Below are 22226 nucleotides of genomic sequence, written 5' to 3' on the forward strand. Positions count from 1 at the left end.
CCAAGTGTGCGGTTTTGATTTCCGATGTCGTCTTCCGAAGACCTGATCGAGCAGTAACAAAGGATTTTAGCTCACATGCGCGCTCAGAATTTAGCTCGTTACGAAGTAACACCAAAACGTCATGCTTCAATGCACGAAAGCGGCAGCGGAAGCGACGAATCCGACTTGCGTGATAGACCACCGTCCCCGCCACAAGCAGCGCGCCTGGAGAATGCCGATTGGTGAATGCTCACTCACACTAGGCCGATCGACACCGATTTCGGTCTGGCAACTGTCGTTCTTACCCTCGCGTCGGTGCCTCTGTCACATGTACCGAGGCTGACAGTCCGCCGACGGTCGGTGGAAAGCCCGGCGTCGACACAGTGTCACAGAGGCGCCGACGCCAAGGTAAAAAACGCACCCATTTACGGTAGAACTCGTCGATGGCATCTTGTATCAGAGGGCGATCATAAAACTCTGGGTGCTTGCAAACTCGTGCTATACTCGCGCGCGTACAACAGCATGTGCGCCGCCATGCATGGGGGACGACGCGAGCGCCGTTCGTCAGCGTGGGCTTTGTTTACTTCGTAATATGCGTAGAATAAAGCACAAGTGTCTAATACTATAGTAACTGCAATTTCAAGCAGTAATTATACTGTACTTAAACATAGTCAACTTACGTACAGTAATCTCTTGACTTCATTTCGAAGTATCAAGATTTCACTGCCAAACCTCGCCACGTACTGTTTTTTCTTTCTTTGCCAATTTAATATTATATTTCCTGCTTAAATCCCGAACAGCGTGCTGGATTCTACCACTATAACTCACGGTCATTTCATTTCCATCGACGTCTCACAACACATTCTGGCCACTTGTCAGTCCCTTTAATGCATTCACAGAGCTAACACCAGATTACGAAGCGCTTAGTCTACTCTGTGATGGCCCCATGTTTACCGTAAGTTATCGCCCTTCTTCAAGAAACGTGGTAAATATTTTTCAATTTTATTGATTCCCTCTTGTAACGTGCTTCCTATCTGAAGTACAGGCCCATTCTTGGTGGGGACTTCAACGATAAAATTTTTTCAGAAAACAAAAGCGCTGCGGAGCTACTAAATAGATTGTTCACTTTCAGCTTTTGCAATGTCATTACAACGCCCAAACGAGTGTTGGTAACGAGTTCAGCTGTGTTTGATCTTTTACGAATGCTGAGACAGTTGTAACAGCTGGTTGTAAAATTAGCTGCAATATCAGTGACCATTGTCCCATATTCATGGCATGTTTTAATTCTTCTTCGTTTAAATTAATGCCCATGTGGCCAAAATATTTTGCCAAGCAATAACCCAATATATATTTATAATTTTCGAATCTAATGTACGAAATAGTGCCTGTAATATGATCCAAATGAAAACAGATGCCGAAAGTGTATAGAATTAGCTTTTTATGATATTTTGCGAAATACGAAAGCTCTTTTCCAATGAAACTTGAGATAAGGGAGGCTAGTGCGGAAGCCATGGACTAACCATGATCTTGCGTGTCTGATCAAACAAAAATACATAAATTACACAACTATTTTCTAACGACGCGTGACCTGTCATCTCTAGAGGCTTTTAAGACGCCCTGCAATCAATTAACCAAGGACTTAAATGTCGCCGTTTCGCCCAAGAGGTGAAGCATTAGTTGCGGTAGCAAATCACTAGAGAGCCATACGAAGTAAGCATATTAGTTTTAATCGGCCGTACAAGCTTGCCAGCATTCGCTTACTATATAAATTAACAAGCTAGATATCACGTGCGCACAGGTAAACATGAACACAACTCGCTCGATGACCGCGACAACTCGCTGTCAAAACGCTGGACAGAGGAAGCGCGGCAGCAGCAGCAAGCGAATTGACCTTTGTGCAGTCTGGCGCTGCAACGAGAAGTTAATTTCGAAAGCGCAGCTCGCGCGATGCTACTGCCACTCCACGTACTTTGTCAGCGTCGCAGATCGCCTGTACGGTACGGCGACCGTGCGGCGGCGCCGTAAGCAGCTGCCGGTGGAGTGGAACGCCCCCTCCGTCGCTTCGCCCCCCGTGCCTCGCGCGCGACAGAATAAGGACCGCTTCCGCTCCGCCTTCCTCCATGGCGCGCGCGAGATTGAGCCGCGATCGTCGGCTGTCCCTCGCACGCTTTCACTCGCACATACAGCGTACGGCTACGATGTTATCGTGTTTGGACTTCATACGGAACATCACTGCCACAGCGACGGAAAAAATGCGATTTGAGTGCCCATATAATTGCTATAGCAATAAAAGAGAGCGAGAAAAGAATACTACACACAGCTTTTCAAAGAGTATGCAGACCTGATCATGTGTGAACACTTATGAATAACGCACTCGGAACTCAGTCATGGCAAAATGACGCAAGCGATAGTACTTTAATGTCAAAATTGTGTCCGAAACTGCTTTATCGTACGCTTGAAAACACATTGCTCTAATTGTCCATAAAGCACGCCCCTTCTATCACTCCATCTTACATGCTTAATACAAATATGCCACACACAGCGTTCTTCCAAACAACAGATTGCTTAATGGTGCATCGCGCGTTTCAGTCCCTCAGAAATAGTAAGGACATCGACATGGGTATCCAACAAGTTAAGCAAGTAAAACACATCTCCGATCTTATTTCTCCATACTTAGTACGTACGTTTCATTTTGACATGGAATATGGCACTTTTCCTACCAAGATAAAGCCAGCAAATTTATCGGTGATGCATAAAGGCGGCCGCAGGAATATTTCCAACTACCAGGCAATACCTGTGCTGCCTTTGTTCTCTAAGCGCTCTGAAAAAAATGTTCTGTCACAATTAGGTACCATCTTCTCTAAGCCCATGTTCTCGGTCTGGCAGTATTGCTATAGAAAAGTTAGGTCTACTCAGTCTACGCTCTAGGTGCAAAAGGAAACAATTCTAAATGGCATTGAAAATGGCAATTAACACTTTGCATTTTTCTTGACTGCAGTAGAACGTTCGTCTCGCCTTATCATGGTATACGTCTAACTGAGCTACAAAAGTGCGGCAACCGTGCAGTGACGCACTCACTCTTGCATTATTATCTCATTTATCGGCAGCCGATCAAGTTGGAGGGCTCAGTTCCTCAGGGCAGTGTTCTATTTCATTTAACGTATATGTTAATGATCTAAACAATATTGACAACTAAGTGAATTTTGCCTTATGCGTTGGTGGCACTAGCCCCTCTGTTGGCCCTAGCCACAACGACGTGCCAACGTGCCGATTCGCTTCTGTCAAAATTATATGCCATATCTCTCAGTAATTTTCTTCAAACTATTGCTAAAAAATTGAAGGGCATCATCTTGACCATGAAAAACAAATCCATTGCTACCATGCAGCGAAATGTAGGGCCCCATTTTGTTAATTTAGTAGAAGAACACAAGGCATTTGGGGCAGTACTTTCAAACAATTTGTTGTGGAACTCGCACATAGGTGTGTTTGTCAAAAAGTTGACCTCAGCCTTTGCGCACTCTTTACATGTCACCATTCACTGTCGCATTCACATTCAATATAGTGTTCATCATTATTCGGTGCAACACTAGAAAGCAACATCACCAGGCTCTTGCTTCTAGAAAAGGAAGGCATTCGATGCGCCAGTCATTTGGACTACTTAGACCCGACTAAATTATCATTTCAGAAAAACAGGATAGTTACTGTGGAGAGCTTATACCAATACCGCCTTTTGCGTCAGCTTTATTTTGTAGAAAAAGAAAACTGCTCGACTTCTTCAAAGCGTGCGCAATTTTCAGCACTCGTGTTTGTCTATTCTTCGTCCGGGTTTTTTAGTGCGCGCTCGGTCTAATTATTATGAAGATGCACCGACTCGCCCATCTAGCTACCGTACTCCCATTTTCTAGAGCCTTCTTGCACTCGCCATACAAGGGAGCATGAAAGGTGGTTGGAACGGGCCCTAGAATAAGTTATTTATTGCGGTTTGAAACTCACAATGTACCAATGCTGTTAAATAAACTTGGAAAATGCTCTAGTTGAGGTGTTGGGATTTCACGTATGGGATCGCGCAATGTTGCTACGAGGCGCTGTAGGAGTGAACGATGATGAGATGACTGACGAAGACGACGATCACCGATAGTCATGCGCACGGGCTCCATTTTGTATGCATGTCTTCTGCCCGTTCTATATATCTTGTAAACACATTTTCAAGCGTATTTTGTCTTTAGTGGAGAGCGCGGGTTTGTTAAGTTTCAAGACGGATCTACGCAGCGGACGCTCCTTGGCGGCATTTACAGTGCAAGAGCAAGGCGGGGACCAGAATGCTTCGGCCAGGTAACCAACCCTGCCTCCACCACCCGCCGCCAACTGTCCCGTCGTCTTCACACACCCGCGTAACCCAGGTACCTTTTCTGGCTCTGACAACACCGCTGTCGGAGATTGGATTCAACTGTACGCGCGGGTGACACTAGCAACAACTGGGAGCCGACTCTGATGCTAGCAAACATATTTTACCTGGCGCGCCGGGCGCAAGTGTGATTTCTGAACCAGGAACAGGAGCTTACGAGCTGGGAGGTACGCAAGCAAAAGATCATCGATCTGTTCGGCAAGGTCATCGGACGCCGTCGTGCTGCGCAGAAGAAACTTACATGCCGAGCTCAGACTTGCACTGAGTCTATGTCACGTACATCATGGTCGTGTTCGCACTTTGTTGCAAAGTCGATGACACGATGCCGGAAACGAAAAAGGTTGCGCATATCCTCAAAGGTATCGCGGATGCCGCGTTTACACTTCCGGTATTTAAGAACTCATCCACAGTGCAAGACGTCAGCAATGAATACCGACGCTATGAAGAAGCAAAAACTGACTGCGTTACTCCAAACTTCACACGTGTTTCAAACACGGCTGCGACGTCTCCCTGCGAGATCATCCATCTCCCACCCGTTCTACCCATTCCTGCTGCATCCGACAATATTGTGCGCATCATCCGCCCCGAGGTTAAAACTGCCTCCTCAGTTCCCCTCCAAGTGCATAACCCCGACGAGTCCTATGCAGTACTTGCCTTTATCGAAACCGTTGTGCGTAAAGAACTAGCGAATGCAGGATTACAGGATTATCACCGCCCGCCCGCCGCACCTGAGTAGTACAGACGCCAAACCGTTCGTCGTCGTTATCAGATTTCCGCAGAATGGCGCACTTGCGATGACAGGCCCATCTGCGTCTGTTGTGGACGCGTTGGACACATTTCCCGCCATGGTCGCAGAGCTTGGAACTCGCAGCCTTAGCCGAGCTATCGAAACATCCCAAGTCCAGGTTGTATCTCCGGAGTGCCGGTACACAATGACGGTGACAGCGCTCCACCATAATCGCCAGCATGATCAAACCACTCTCCTTCGTCATGCCGACACCTGCCGCACTCACCTCTGTGTCGTCGCTCTCCCTCTTCCTCCTACTCCCGCCATTCATCGGAAAACTGACGCGCGCAGCGCCGAGAGGTGAGCCTGCCACGACGACCCGACCCTATATTCCTCCCCTCACATTACCTGGACGTCACAACCTCATCAACGTAGACATGGACGGTATACCTGTCATCGCACTCATTGGCGCCGCGCCCACATATCCGTTATGAACTCAAACCTCCATATTCGTCTGAACAAAGTTCTTAACGCTACTCCTATCGCTGTAGTCCGCGTAGCGGATGGTGCGACAGCGGCTGTTGCTGGTTTGTGTACCGCCGGTGTCACTGTTGCCGGACGCCACACTTCAGTTTTGTTTCAAGTCTTGGATCAGTGCCCACATGCAATCATCTTAGGACTTCACTTTCTCTCGGCACATTCAGCTCTTATTAAATGCTCTGCAGGTGTTATCCAGCTCGTCTTACCTCATCCTGCGCCGAGTCGCCTGTGTTCCGCCGACTACATTCGTCTACCACATCTAGCCGTCACGTAATCGACGTCTCTCCTGATCCCCCTATGAACGACGGCGATAGCATCGCGTCCCCTAACGCTACCATCCTCTTTTCGCAGAATGAAAAGTTCCTGCACTCGGTCGACAGTATAAAGGGCAATGCAGCATGTCTCCCTATTGTGAATTTTGGACTATGCCCCCACGGTATCTTTCTCGCAACCCTACCTCCAGCTTCCGACTATCATCTTTCAGTCTTAATTGAGCCTGTTGAACAGCCTCCTGCGGCTATTGATTCGAACCCCACGGTGTTAGATAACATAACGAAGATGATCGCCACTGACCTCCCGGCCGAACACGTACACGCGCTTCAGAGCCTGCTCATGTCGTACCAGGACATTTTTGATCTCTATGACCGACCGCTGGGCAGAACAACAGTTGCGAAGCATCGGATTCACACTAGTCATGACAAACCCATACACCGACGTCCCTATCGTGTCACCTCCTCTGAGCGCCAAGTTATAAAAGAGGAAGTGGAGAAAATGTTGGCCAGTGATATAACCAAACCTTCATCAAGCCCATGGGCATCTCCAGTCGTGCTCATTAAAAAGGACAACAGCTGGCGCTTGTGTATCGACTACCGGGATCTTAACCCGGTACCCCTTACCTCTTACCCCTTACCTTACCTTACCCCTTACCTCGGATACCCCTTACCCCGGATACCCCTTACCTCGGATAGAAGATGCCCTGGACTGCCTCAGTGGTTCCAAGTATTTTTCTTCGGTAGACCTTCGTTCCAGGTATTGGCAGATTGCAGCTGACGACATGGATCGTGAAGAGACGGCATTTATTACACCTGATGGGCTCTATCAGTTTAAGGTGATGCCATTCGGCCTATGAAATTTTCCCGACAGATTCGAACGAATGATGGACGCCCTCCTTCACGGCTTAAAGGTGTCAATCTGCTTGTGCTACCGTGGTGATGTCATTGCCTTTTCGTCGACTTTTGACACGCATCAAGAGTCTCTTGGTAGTTCTTTCAGTGTTCCACAAGCGAGACTTCAGCAATTTGACGATATGTCACTTCGGCCGCCGGCAACTTACTGTGCTCGGACACCTCGTCGACTGTTCCGGTGTTCGTCCCGATCCGGAGAAAGTTCGCGCGGTCAAGGATTTCCTTGTGTCCACCTGCGCGACCGACGTTCGACGCTTTGTAGGCCTCGGCTCCTACTTCTGCAGATCAGGGCGAAATTTCGCTCACATCGCATGCCTTTTAACAGAACTTCTTAAGAAAGACGCGACTTTTCTCTGGGGTCCGAACAAGCTACTGCATCCGCTGAGCTGAGGACGCGACTCCCGTCGCCACCGATTCTGGCCAACTTTGACGTGTCCATCTCAACGGAGGATTGCACCGATGCAAGCGGCCACGGTATCGGTGCTGTTTATGCACGACAGAACGGCTGCGACCGTGTCATTGCGTACGCTAGCCGTCTTCTGTCCCCCACTGAACGCAATTACTCAATCACCAAACCTGTATTCCCCGCCCTCATTTGGGCAGTAGGCAAATTTCCCCCTACCTCTACGGACTGCCTTTCAAGCTTATCAGCGATCGCCACGCCCTATCCTGGCATTCGTCTTTAAAAGATCCAGCTGGACGTCTCGGTCGGTGGGCTGTACGGCTCCAAGAGTATTCCTACACAGTGGTGTATAAAACAGGCTAACTCCATGAGGGCGCTGATTGCTTTTTACGTCATGTAGTAGACCCACGAGACCAGCCTGAGACCGGCGAGTCAACTTGCGTCCTCGAGCTTACCGCGTTTGGTGACATCGCCGATGAGCGACGACGCGACCCTTACCTGAGAGACATCATTCTCAGCCTGATGGACCTGCCAACTTCACCCTATTCGCTAATGTTTGTGCTGCACGACAGCATATTGTACCGTTACAACATGCACCCTGATGGCCGTGAACAGCTACTGATGGTTCCCAAGCATATGCGTGAGGCTGTGCTGGCAGAGTGGCATGCTGTCCCAACCGCTGGTCATCAGGGATTCTCAAAGACATATGACCGTGTTCGGCGTAGTTTCTTCTGGCGCGGTATTTACCCCTCCGTTTGCCGTTTCGTCACCTCCTGTAAATCTTTTCAGCACCGCCAAAAACCAGCATCCCTACCAGCTGGCCGTCTTCAGCCCACTGAAATACAATCTTCGCCTTTCTTTCCAGTTGTTCTAGATCTCCTTGGCCCTTTTCTTCTATCGCTTAGCAGGGACAAGTGGATAGCAGTTGCTGCGGACTACACCACCCGGTACGCGATCACGCGGGCTCTCCCTACCAGTTACGACGCATTATGACGCTTGTCACGGCGATGCGCACTTTAACCCTGGTGACATCGAGCTTCGTTGGAAACCAGCACGACGATTTGGTCTTTGTGAGAAGCTGATTTCACCCTACTAAGGCCCATACCATGAGTGACAGACGTAACCTTGGACGTCTGTAACCTTGACGTCTGTCACTTGACATACGTCAAGTGACAGACGTAACCTAGGAGTTACAACCTCTCGATGTCTCCACACCACAACCCTCCTCTGATATCGTTCACGTCGCTCGGCTGAAGCGATATCACTCAAAACTACCAAACACCGGGACAGTGCCTTCGCCACTGAGGGTCATGCTAAGAGGCACCGCAGGAGCAAAGGATGATGAGAGGACTGATGAAGACGACGATCGCCGATAGTCGTGCGCACGGGCTCTATCTTATATGCCTGCTTTCTGCCCTTTGTATATATCATCTAAATATATTGTCAAGCGTCTTTTCTCCCCGTAACAGTACGATTACTGAGATGTATTATTATTCCTTTAGAACACCTACAGTTACATAAGGCATAGAAAGCACACCCGAGCACACAAGGGTTGAAACCTCCCACGTTTAGCCCTGCACGGCTTAGCTGAGTCTGGGGAAAAGGGTATCCTAGTGGTTGAGCCACTGCCGGGTGTTGGGAGCATTAACGCCCCCCGGCGGAGGCAGCACACTTCTTTCCTCTCTGCTTCTCAAAGACGGCACTGACCTCTAGACTGACCCATCAGGAGGAAACCGGCAGTGACCTTTTTCTGTTTCTCTCTCCTCGACTCTACAAATATTTTCTTTCGGTCTTACTTTTTGGCCTTTACTGTCTTCTTCTCTCTTCCGTTTACATCCGTTCTCCCTGGCAGCAAGGGTGTGGCTATCCTACCTTCGGTGCACCATATTGGGTTAAAGTAGCGGCGTACGACTGGCGTTGTGGAGACTATCCTATGTGGCTATCCTACCTTGGGTGAAACATTTTCGGTTAAAGTGGTGGCCTACGACTGGCGTTGTACAGACTATCCTGTGTGGCTACCCTACCTTGGATGCAACATATTCGGTTAAGGTAGCGGTGTACGACTGGCGTCATGCAGACTTGTATACAAGCTCTGCCACATCCCGTCGTTGGGTTCTGTGGTGGGCGGTCAGCGCCGTTGCCGAACACACACATTTTATTATGGCAGCACAAACTTCTGTTGTCTATGATGGGCGTCTGAAAAGGTGCCGCACCGAAGCATCGTTCCAATTCTCGTTTCTGCTCCATCATTTCCCAAGTACTATGTAGCCCACAGCGAAGACAACATACCCGTAAGAAAGTAATCTTCGTTCCTGGGGGTGAACTGCTTGAAATACAAAATTAGGCCAACATACAAAGCCTCAAAAATGTCTAGCGGAGACCTCCGCTTAGAACTAAATGATATCGATCAAGCACAAACGCTCTCGCAACTCACCAGTGCTGGCGGCGTGACATTGACAATTTCAGCTCACAGAACACTAAATACAAGCAGGGATGTGATTCTGAGGAGCACTTTCTTGGCTTGAGTGATGAGGAGCTGTTGGAGGGTTTGCAGGTACAAAACGGGACCAAAGTACAAAAAATTGTCATACGAAGAAATGACCAATAATTGCCCACAAAACATGTACTCGCCTTTGTAACAAGTAGACTAGCTACATAGCTGGACGCAGGGTACGTAAAAGTAAATATCAGACCATATATCCCGAGCCCCAGACGATGTTTAAGATATCAAAGGTTTGGAGATGCTACACATGCATGTTGAGGAAAACAACCTGGTCTAAATGCAGCACGAATGATCAGCAATCTGACAATTGCACTTCTTCACCACATTGCGTTAATTGCAACGGAGACCAGCCAACTTACTCGCGGTCTTGCCCTTGCTGGAAAAAAGCAAAATGAAGTAATGGCACTAACTTTTGAAGGAAAATCTCGTACGTTGAAGCAGAAGGATATTTCATACTTCTGGAGACGTTATGCCGATGTGACGCAGGTGGGGGCAGTGTCGTAGAAGCATCAGGAGTCCTTCGAGCCCACGCATAGTGGTCCCGCCGTGACCCTTCCCCAGCCGTGGTTAACGCAGCCAATGGTACTCCATCCTCTTCAAAGACCTTACAGACACCTGTCCCGCAGGGCCCTAAAATGGACGCGAACCCCATAGCCCGAAACACGTGTCTCGGCGCCCAACTCTCGGTCCTCCAGCACCTCAGAGATAGCGATGGAGGTCGTCGCGGAAACCCCTGTGTCATCGACGCCGAAGGACAAGCACTCTCTCGAACGCGGAAAGAAGGACAAAGTCCCATTAACCGCGTTCGATAAAAAAGCGATAACCTAAAGGTTACAGCTCCTTTGTATTATCCTTCTTCAGATATGTGTCACCTAACACCTTTCTTACCCCTTATTCACTCTTAATGCCATTTTTTATCTTTCGTTTCAAAATGGCTTTATTTGTCCACTGCAATTTATTTATTTATTTATTTATTTATTTATTTATTTATTTATTTATTTATTTATTTTACACACTTTCAAGGCCTGTAGGCGCTACAGAAAGGAGTGGTCACTACACGCAAGATGGAAGAAGCAAAAGCACAACCGAAAGCTTCGTACGAAGATCGCACATATAAATCGCCAGCTGGAAGAACATTGCCGGACCTTAAGCCGTCAACAGTGGTATGACATCTGCAACGCAGTTGATGGGCAGCTCCACAATGGCAGCACGTGGCGTCTCCTTCGTCCCCTTTTGGGGGAAACGCAGAGCAAGTCTGCTCAGCGAGCAAACCTCCAACGCCTTTTGCACAAGAAACAGGCTACCACAAGTGATCACCAGCTCGCGACACGCCTGCTAGCCAAGTACTTCCCTCAACGGCCCGATGTTCAAGACGGAGTTTACACTGGAGAGACAAATGTGACACTTTATGAAGAATTTCACGAGTCAGAGATCCACGCAGCTCTCCACGACCTCAATGACATATCAGCACCTGGTCTCGACAAGGTTGCGAACAAGACTCTACGAAACCTCGATGATGCCTCAATAACCGCTCTTACGGCATACATCAACAAATGCTGGCGAGCAGGTCGCATCCCAGAGGCGTGGAAACGCTCTAAGGCAGTCCTGAAACCGAAGCCAAGCAAGCCGTCCAGCCTCGATCACTAGCGGCCCATTTCCCTCACATCCTCCCTTGGCAAGGTGATGGAGCACGCGTTCCTCTCCCGCATCAACCACCGCCTCGAGGACACTGGAGCCTACCCACCCACTATGGTGGGCTTCCGGTCACACCTCTCCACTCAAGACGTCATGCTCCAGCTCTACCACCAGATTATCAATGACCCAACTAGTGGCAACCGGGCTATCCTCGGCCTAGATCTGGAAAAGGCATTTGACAATGTAGCACATGCAGCAATCCTGAGCCGCATAAAGAAGCTCAGCTTGGGTGAGCGAAGCTATAACTACGTCAGAGACTTCCTGTCGCGCCGCACAGTCACCCTCGCGGTCGGCAGCATGACATCCGACGAACGTGCACTAGGAAGCACCGGCACTCCTCAAGGGTCGGTCATATTCCCGCTCCCTTTCAACCTCGTGATGCTGGGTCTCGCGGCCTACCTCGACGAGATCGATGGCCTCCATCGCGCCTTGTATGCAGATGACATCACCCTGTGGGTCAACAAGGGCAGTGACGGTCAGATAGAATGCATTTTACAAGCAGCATTCTCTGCTGTCGAAACCTACCTCCAAGACACAGGTCTCCGACTATCTATACTCAAATCGGAGCTGCTCGTCTACCGCCCGCGCCGCCGACCCAAGCCTACAGCCGAATCGCGCCAATGTGACGAAATAATCCTCTATACGCAAGACGGCTCCTGCATTCCCCGAGTCCCGAATATGTGCATCCTAGGCATGCATATAACAGCCAACGGGTCAAACATAGAAGGTATTCGCAAAATCGAAGGCAAGGTTAGAGCGGCTACCCGCCTGATGGAACGCATTACAAACAAGCACATGGGCATCAACGAGGACAGTGCCATGCACCTCATGCACTCTTTCGCAATCAGTCACATCACTTATGTGGCTGCCTGCCACAACTGGAATGTCACTGAAAGGGAGAAAATCAACACCCTTATACGCAAGACTTACAAGATTGCCCTTGGCCTACCGGAGTCCACAAGCAGTGCTCGTCTGCTACAGCTGGGGGTATACAACACGCTTGAGGAAAGCGTGGAGGCGCGAAGAGCCTCTCAACTCGAACGCATGTCTCTGACAGCCACAGGCCGGTACATCCTGCAGAAACTCGGCTTCAACTACCACGTCCAACACGGCCAGAAACAAGTCATTCCACCCGACCTCAGCGACCCGCTGATTGTCGCCCCTATCCCTCGAAACATGCACCCCGAATTTAATCGGCGCTGACGCCAAGCCCGTGCCAAGGCACTGCTGCCCTCCTTTGGTGGAAAGAATACTACGCGCTTTGTAGACGCCGCAGAATACACACGAGAACACCGGTTCACGGCGGTAGTCGTAGACGTCAGCTCCCGGCTTACGCACGCGTGTAGTGCCGCAACGGAATACCCCGAAACAGCGGAAGAGGTAGCGATGGCGCTTGCGCTTACCAACCCCCTCTGCGAGGTAGTTTTTAGCGATTGACAATCCGCAGTTTGCAACTACGCGCGGGGGGCATTTCCTCCGAAGCTCTCCAGATTCTAAGGAAAGGTGGTCGACAGCACTTCGATAACACCGCGATCATGTGGTTTCCAGCACACGTCGCCACCCCCACCGATGAGGACCCCTCTAACTTGAACAAGGTAGCACACCACTCTGCGCGAGAACTGTCCCGCCGCGCAGAATCGGAGACCGCCTCTTTGAGATCGGAACTCCTGGTTCAAAACACGCGAGAACGCTTGGTCAGGTACAATGACATCACCAAGCACTACCATCTAGGCAGGTGGTTACTGCCCCCACCTCACCCCATGCTGAAACGTCGCATGCAGTCGTCTGGCGACAATTGCAAACACAAACCTATCCCAGTCCGGTGCGATTGCAGCACATTTTCCCTACGCAATACCCGGCTGCTCCTTGCAAATTATGTCAGGAAACTAGAGCGACGTTGTCACATATCTTGTGGGAGTGTCGTATTACATCAGCTACAATGGCAGTAGCTAGGGAGGCTCTTGCGTCGAAGTGGGCCACCGCTCTGCGCAGCTCCAACCTCAAGACACAAGAGTGGGCTGTTCAGCAAGCCCGAGAGGTGGCGACGATGCAAGGCCTCGAAGTCCCCTCATGGGAGTCCTGAGCCCGGGTCGTCAAATTTTCCGGATTCAAAATAAAGTTGTTTCCATCCATCCATACATACACAGAAGGAGAATGCTGAACAATGAATAGAAGATTAGATGGTTAGATGGCATGGGGAACAGCAGTCTTGAACCTCAATGCGTCTGTAATAATGGCGACCGATGCGAGAAGGAGGTTCCGGTCATTGCACGTGCGAGGAAAATTGTAGAGGACTCTTGCGCAACTTAGGTGACATCAAAGGCATTTTAAGTAACATATCACCTGTGACCTTGTGCTTACAAGAAAAAAACGTGGGCGAAAAACATCAAAATTTTTAAAAGCCTTTACTGTCGTACGGAACGACCGTACTCAGGCGAACCCGCTTTCCAGTGGGATAGACATTGTTCTGCAGGTCGCTATCGCAGCTGGAGAAGTTGCCATTAATGGTCACATAGTAGTCGTTGCTGTCACCATTTGAGCACACAAAACCATCACCTCCAGTTGTTCGCTGTACATTTCACTGCATCTGCATTTGATTGTAAGAGATCTTGAGGTAATTTTAAACCAGCTACTTGAACTTTTTTTAATAGCTCGTGGTTTTAACGCCCATAACACGTTATGGAGTAGCAAAATAGCCGACGCCAGGGGACAAACACATGAAGACTTCATCCTAACAACCGCCATATGCATTTTAAGCACGGCTGCTGCAACCTGCTGCTCCCCAAGCACAGGAGCTATGGGTTGCCTCAATTTGGCATTGTGCTCGCCATTTCAATTCGTGGATCTCCAATGAAATACAATAGCTAATCCATGCGGTAAGGGCCATATGCCCGCATACTTAAAGCTAAGATCAACGCTACCTATCCTACCTTCTAGAGCACCCCGTCGAGAACTTCATCTTGCAAATTAGGCTGTCTTCACCGAAAAATTCAGTCTGGATGAAGTGATTTTTTTATGACCTATGCATAGATGAAACGAATGAGAGAATGACTGCTTGCATAGTTGCTGCAGCGGAAGATGCTATTCCCCAATTCATTGGATTCTTAAGCAAAAAACGAAAACTCTGGTGGGCGAACGAGCACACAAAAGCTAAAGAACAAAGCGCGTGGTAGCTTTCGAAAATACTCTACACAAGATAATCTTCTATTCTTCCAAGAAGCTAAAGCGAAGGAAGGTATATCGGCAGGCAAAGCGAAAACACTAATGGAAAAGTTATATTTCATATATTAACAACTCAGCCACATCTAAGAGAATGTAGGACTAGATTCGCAAGCTTACGGATGATTATGCCGCCTACGCAGTCCCTATACTTTAAGCTCCAGATACATACACAAATCCACAGGAACAAGCAGGCATATTAGGTCAGCACTTCTAGATCATATCTAACTCAGCAAGCTATTCTGAAACCTTCCTAAAACACAAACATACCGCTGAAAAACAAAAGCTTCCGCAACGGGAGTTCAGTTAGACCATTTAAGACCATCAGTTGCCCGTTTAACGCTCCTGGTGCTGACAAAGTACATTACACTATGCAGGCCCGCCTATCCCAGAAAGTGGTGGAGGCCTTGCGTTTCTTCGACGCGATCTGGGAAACGGGTAAGATGCCTGCAGAGTGGGAAAAGGCATTTATTGCTCTTTTCCTGAAAGTGGGAAAGTCACCAAATACTCCCAGCAACTGCAGACCTATAGCACTAACAAATTGCCTGGTAAAATCACATGAAAGCATAATAAATGTAAGATTATCATACGTTCTCTAAACAGGCAACTTACTAGATACTCACGAGTGTGGCTACAAGAAAGGCTGTTCAACAAGTGACTGTCTTGTTCGTCTTGAACATAATGTACGTGAGGTATTCCTTTACAAGCAACACTGCCAAATGTCTTTTTCGACCTGGAAAGGCATACGATTGCATATGGAGGCATGGTATTTTACAATATTTAGCAACACCAGGAACACGCGGCAGAATGCTCAACTGTCTGGCCGATTTTCTATCAAGCCGAACATTTCAATTTCGCCAGCGTGCTGTCCAGAGTCTTTGTCCAAGAAAATGGTGTCGAACAGGGTCGCGTATCAAGCACTAAGCCTTTCGTGGGGAAGATGAACCCCATAAATTCAGTTATGCCGTCCAAATGTGCTCTTGATACGTCAACGACCTTCAAATTGTATGCCATGCCTCGATATGTCTATATGCGAAAGGCAAATCCAGATAACAATAAACATGTTGACACAAAGGGCCAATAAAGATGGATTCCGTTTTCCTACACAAAAAGCTGTGGCAGTCGTGCTTTCACAATAAAGGGGGTTACACCTAGACCCAGCTCTGAAACTAAATGAAAGCCCACTACTAGTTAAGCGTGATTATAAGTTTTTAGGAATATTTTCTATAATAAACCAAATTTCATCATCCACATTAACAACGTAAAAACTAAGGCAAACAAAGCACTTAACATCCTGAAAGCCCTACCACGTAATCGTTGGGGCGCCGACCAAACATGCCTGTCGCGTATTCACCCTTCTGTCGGGCGCTGCATCCTTGACTAGAACTGCACAGTTTACGGGTCAGCAAGGCAGTCGTACATCAAATTTCTGAATGTCACACACAATCACCCACTACGCTTAGCAATTGGTGCATACAGGACGTCACCAGTAGAAAGCCTATATGCCGACAGTAACGAACCGTGCTTGTTGCCTCGAAGAGCCTTGCTGATAATTTCATACGTACTCAGAATCACGGTTCCACCTAATCACATTTGCCACGCTCTTGTGACTTACAGCAGGAATAGAATGCACTATACTAACAAACCGCATAGTGTGAAACCACTTATTCTTCTTTTCAAAGGATTGTGCCGAAACCACAATGTTCCGAGCGAGGCTCCCAGGGTCGCTGAAACACCCAACGGACTACCCCCATGGCATAATTTTGCACATTTCTGTGATTTCACTCTTGCACACATGAAAAAAAAAACACCGCCTGAACACATAATGCAAGATTCTCAGAATTACAGGAAAAATACAGTGACCACATCAAGTTTTACATTGATGGGTACAAGACAAATGAAGATGTCGGAAGCGCAGTCGTATCGAAACACTGAAAAAATTATCTTAGGTTGCCGCAGTTTGCTTTCGTTTTTACTACCGAAGGACACACCCTGCTTGTGACTTTGAAAAAAATAGTAACAGGAGATTATAAAAAAACGATTGTCTACACAGATTCTCTCAGTTCACTTAATTCCCTCTATAGAAAATCAGAGTGCAAAGTTCTTCTCGGCGGTATCCTGAAAATGCTTGGCGAAAGTGAAAATCATGCTAAATTAATTAGTCTCTGTTGGGTTCCAAGGCACGTCCGTACGAAAAGGCGAACCAATATGCAGCATTGACAGTCACTAAAGACTAACCGAAGTAAATCTTGCATTCAAGGACTGTGTCCGGGTGATCCGTGCTGCGATCACCTCAAAGTGGAAAATGATTTAGACTGTCAAGTTAACAAACTACACATAGTAAAGCACATACTATAGAAGTAGAAGACATCATGCCATCGGGAACGTTTCATGGAAGTTATGCTATGTCGCGTTCTTAGTGCACACACACATCTCACACATAAGTGTTTATTGAACAATGAAGAACGAGCCATTTTATTCAATGACAAGAAACGAACTATGAAACACATTTTAATAACATGTCCGGCGATACTAGCTGAAAACGAGCTTTTATTTGTAGCCGATATTTCTAAATTTGTAGAAGAAAAGGTTTCTTAAACGAACTCTAAAGTAACAATTTTTGTTGCTTGAAACAGTTTAATCAAATTCTATATTCTCATCTTGTGCACGGCGCATCATAGCCGTAGTTGCTTTTGCCCCATAAAACCATACATAATTAACGCCATTGATGCAATCTATCTATTTGTTCTTTTACAGTGCTATATGCTTGTATATTATTGCCGTTTTGCATAGTGCGACTATAGTATTATATGTTAATATTGTGGTGCATGGTATTAAAAACTATGTGTATTTACTCGTCCGACTGTGCGTGTTATTCGCACTTTCCTCATTGTCACTACTCCGGATTAACGGCCCTTCGGGCCTCCGTAAAGCGCTATGCTTCAAGCTTTCTTGCAAAGGGAGCCTTCAACACAGTATTGTACGCGCTGTGAATAAATTTTAATTTGAGCTTGAAATTTGGTCCTTGCTCAGCCTCGGCAACACAGTTCGATGCTTTCATGCAAGGACATGATGTAGTGAAAAATTCACAAGGCAACAGTTCTGAAGCTTGCAGTCTTTAAAATATAAACATAACACTGAATGTTGCCAGACAGAATGTTGTTTATTTGTCATACATAATTTACGTCGTGCTTATCCGCTAAATACTGCTGAAATAACTGCCTTTCGGAAAAAGCCTAGGCCACAGTGGTTGGGCGGCCTCGTCGGATGTCGGTGACGGCTGAGTCAAGGAGAACTGTAAAAAAGAAAGAGGCGCCTCAGAACAATGGTATTGCAGTGCTTTTAGGAGCGGCATAACAGGCCCTTAATTGCATAAAAGCGACGAACACCGGCGCTTTGTGGGATATGCTGAAAATGAGTCGCGTCACTTTAAGGTAATGGATTCGATATTTTTTATATTTTGGTACTACAACAACACACAGCGTTAATTCACTCCTTGAATTTCGGCGCCACTTACCTAACACGCCTCAAATAAAACTGAAGAAAGTTTTATTTCGCAAGAATAAAGCTCTTTAAGCTATAAAAGAAAAGATCAATGTTGGATGATGGGGCGTGTATGATGTACCAGTCATTTTTTCTCACACAATCAATTTTTAAACTTCCGCACCTTATTTACAGCACATGCGCGGCCTAAGTCCGCCTAGAACTGGGGTAACTTCGCGATGATTTGTGAGTATGGGCTCTTAAATTACAGTGGTCGGCTTTGTGGCTGCAATGCCTTGCAGGTCACGTGGTGTGCACCACGTTGTCTGCGGTCAGGACATTAAACATTGCGATGTACCTGGGCCTCCTGGTGTCGCAGCAACGACGTCGGTCTTGTGCACCTCGGTGTTAGTGTGAACTGGCACGGGCTGGGCAACAGGCACCGGGTATGGGCGTGGGGATGGCCGTTGAACCGGATATGGCTGCGGGACTGGGTATGGGACTGGGTACGGGACGTCCACTGGAACTGGAACAGGTACAGGCACGACGCGTTCCCGAACGACGCCACCGTAGACAGCGTTAACCACGGGGTGGCCAGTAACGGGGTCAGTGGTAGTGCGGATGTCCAGAGGGTATGGGCTCAGGCCTCCCCGGCGCTCGACAGCGCCAACGCTGGGTGGCGGCGGGAATCGTCCGAAGACGCCGTGGGATCCAGGGCCCAAAAGGCTCGGTGTGGTAGCGCCGTAGAAACCGGGGTAAGCTCCTCTGCCAAAGATGCCACCAAAACCTCCGAAGCTACCTGGGTAGGATCCGTAGAATCCACCGAGAGAACTACCGAAGCTACCGGGGTAGGATCCGTAGAATCCACCGAGAGAACTACCAAAGCTACCGGGGTATGAGCCGTAGAATCGACCAAGAGAACTACCGAAGCTACCGGGATAGGATCCGTAGAATCCACCAAGAGAACTACCGAAGCTGCCGGGGTAGGATCCGTAGAATCCACCCAGAGAACCACCGAAGCTACCAGGGTAGGATCCATAGTGGCCGCTCAAAGCGCCACCGAAGTAGCCAGGGTAGCTTCCGTAATAGCCGCCGTCGACTCCACCAAAGAAGCCAGGGTAGCTTCCGTAATAGCCGCCGTTGACTCCACCAAAGAAGCCAGGGTAAGAGCCATAGTAACCGCCCAAAGCACCGCCGTAGTGGCCGGGAAGGCTTCCAGCGACGCCATGGCTGACTCCGCTGACGGAACCGGGAGTAACGCCGCCAGCAGAGACAACAGAACCGACCACACCAGGGGCGGTAGATGCGGCGGCCGCAGCAGCACTGGCGAGATCAGTGACAGCAGGCGCGGAGGCTAGAGACCCTAAAGCAGCCACAGTGCCTGGAAGAGCAGCGCCACCAGTGACAATGCTCTTCACGCCGGCACCCAGGCAGGCTGGAACGCCTGGAGGGAGGGAAAAACGATGTTTTTAGGGCGTTACCTTCTAAAGACTAGCGTGCACCATTTTACATATTTTCTTTTTCAACAAAAAAGCTTTCTTACCTCACATTTGAGTGCATAGCCATGCATGATGAATTATAACAATGAAACTTAAAAGATCTCTCGCCTGAATTTCATATTCTACGTACATGTTTTGACTGCGGCTCTGTTAAGATATTTTGAGAAATTCTAACTGCGGCTAAATGTCCTTAATCAACCTTACGCATTATTTTGTTTTCTATCCTATCCACCATCTTCTTAATTACTTCCTTCCACTGCTGCCCTCTTGCTTAAATTACAGTTGTACCATCAATTTTAATGATAAAGTAGGTTAGAAAGATTGTACTGCTCCTGTTGCACTTACGTATGGAAATTGCAATATGGGCGTGTAAATTTATTTCAGTTTAGCTACTCACTATCTTAATACGGTGCAACTATAATGGTTAAGTTTGCTTAAGACAAACTCATATGTGCGGGCATTCGCATGTATTTGCAAATTTGTGCTATATTCTGCAAGGTGATTCATGTCAGTAATTCAATATAAAATTGAAGTTATTTGATTGCTAAATGTCCTTAATCAACCTTACGCATTATTTTGTTTTCTATCCTATCCACCAACTTCTTAATTACTTCCTTCTACTGCTGCCCTCTTGCTTAAATTACTGTTGTACCATCAATTTTAATGATAAAGTAGCTTAGAAAGATTGTACTGCTCCTGTTTCTGCAGTCTAAGCCCATCAATTTTTTCCCTAAGCTAGGATAATCTTTTTATTCACTTCTTTCTGAAACCTACATTATTAAACTGTGCACGGCACTTAGCTGGGGGGAATATGAATCTAAAGACATTTTGTAAACATTCTGCTCATTTTGTAATCACGAAGGCCCTGACGTGTGATTTGCCTAGATCGATTCACTGCTCCTCAGGCTCGTGCTAGTGGAATATTTGTCGCGATTGTGCAATTGCAATAATTGTCATAATAACAGCTCTTTTAAATATATCGTAAACGTGCCGAAGCCCACTGCACCTTTGTGGTGTCATGTACTGCCACTAATCGGTGTTTTCGTTTTCTTTATTTGTTTGTTTTCAATTGTATTCATACACTCATGGCTTCCGGACCATTTAAAAAGGTACGAGCCTGTAGATAATTTATTCAGAAATTTACCACTCCACATTTTGCGTTCCAAGTGATGCGAGTACATTCATCGGAACTATTTTTCAAGAAATCTAAGTTTCAGCAATACGAGCTTCTCCTGGTATACTTATGATAACTGAAACATGGAAAGTAATATCAGCCTGCGTCTTTGTAACAATCACCTGTTAGCCGTATTTTGGTGAGGATGACGCTATGATCTTTCAACTCCGTTGTTAGCAACATTGCAAATTAAAACACCCCTTTCTTTCCCTGTTGGCTTTCAGAGGGATGTTCCTGTTGTTGGTAAGGTTTATAACTTGGCTCGACACTCTTTATTATTTATATCTTGTAAGGCGTTACAACTTTCGAAACTCAAGAACCTGGATTTCATCTAACGGGTTAGTCTAGGAGCATTTACAGTCAGTAGAAAATAGGAGAATGCGCCGCCAGATAGGTTGGCAAAAACACGAGGCACGGCCGTAATAACTGCGTATTACCATGGCACCAATGCTTAAGTGGGGTTCAATATACCTAATTGCATGTGAATCTATGCTTCACTGGGTGGAAGACCGGAAAAACACGTTTCTCGCCCATAATTGACTCTCTGCGCACGAGTTCTTGAAATCCCAGTAGTACCTTCCGGTAAGCAATTATCCCGCAAACTCATAAAGTTATAGAAACACTAGGGTAGTGATTCACCTATCAACACCATCATACACTTTTCGAAATATCATATACACACGTTTAGGCAGAAAATTTTCAATTTTACTAGATGTACTAGCCTTACGTACATCGCCATGTGGCTTAACTACGCAGCTCGAGTTATCCTATACCCCATGCACCCGTTGACATAAGTAATATGAAGGTGTTCATGCCACCAAAAGTTAGCAAAGCCATCTTACCCAGGGCGATGAGTGCGACTGCACTGAACAGCTTCATGTTGACGCAGTTAGGTGACCTTCCCGCAGGAGTGTGCGTCTGCCTTTCGTCGAGGTAAGGTGGCTTCTGACGGTACTAGCCTTGCCTTATATACTGCTGTTCACGTATTTTCGTAGATCGGGCTGGCCCCGTCGTCGTTAGTAACTCAAGCGGTGCGGCAAAAGGCATTGTTTTTCAACAATACAGTGCACGAACAATTCAATGTATGCTCATGCAAGGCAGCCAGAGCACGCAAAAAAGAAATGTAGGTGCAGATCTTTTTTTTTTTCTTTAGTGCTAAACTGTCGCACTCAATGCGTAATCCAGCTATCGTCTGACCTATGGCAGTTCTATGAGAAATTGTTCCACGCATTCACCCTATACGGGACCTATCGCTTCGCTGCGAAGATTCGGTGACTAACAATGGTAGTGGAGCAAAGCGTTTTTTGAGCTTTCTTTATGGAGTATGTAGCGTTATTATTTTAGTCTAGTTCACGTCAGCAAGGTTCTTTCACTTCTCTTTGTGAGCAGCAGTGCCGAACTATGGAAGCAGCGCT

The 22226-nt window shown here is 47.4% G+C and overlaps 1 protein-coding gene across 1 annotated transcript; it reads right to left on the reverse strand.

Moving 5' to 3' along the window:
- Positions 1–17799: 17799 nt before the first annotated feature.
- Positions 17800–21810, reverse strand: LOC142592550 (uncharacterized). The gene is made up of 3 exons (XM_075704061.1): positions 21654–21810; positions 18497–19582; positions 17800–17950 (listed from the first exon to the last, which is right to left on the reverse strand). The coding sequence occupies exons 1-3, from the start codon at positions 21688–21690 to the stop codon at positions 17892–17894; spliced, it is 1182 nt and encodes a 393-aa protein (XP_075560176.1). The 5' UTR covers positions 21691–21810; the 3' UTR covers positions 17800–17891.
- Positions 21811–22226: the final 416 nt, after the last annotated feature.

The sequence above is a fragment of the Dermacentor variabilis genome, chromosome 9, assembly GCF_050947875.1.
Source record: "Dermacentor variabilis isolate Ectoservices chromosome 9, ASM5094787v1, whole genome shotgun sequence".
Lineage (NCBI taxonomy): Eukaryota > Metazoa > Arthropoda > Arachnida > Ixodida > Ixodidae > Dermacentor > Dermacentor variabilis.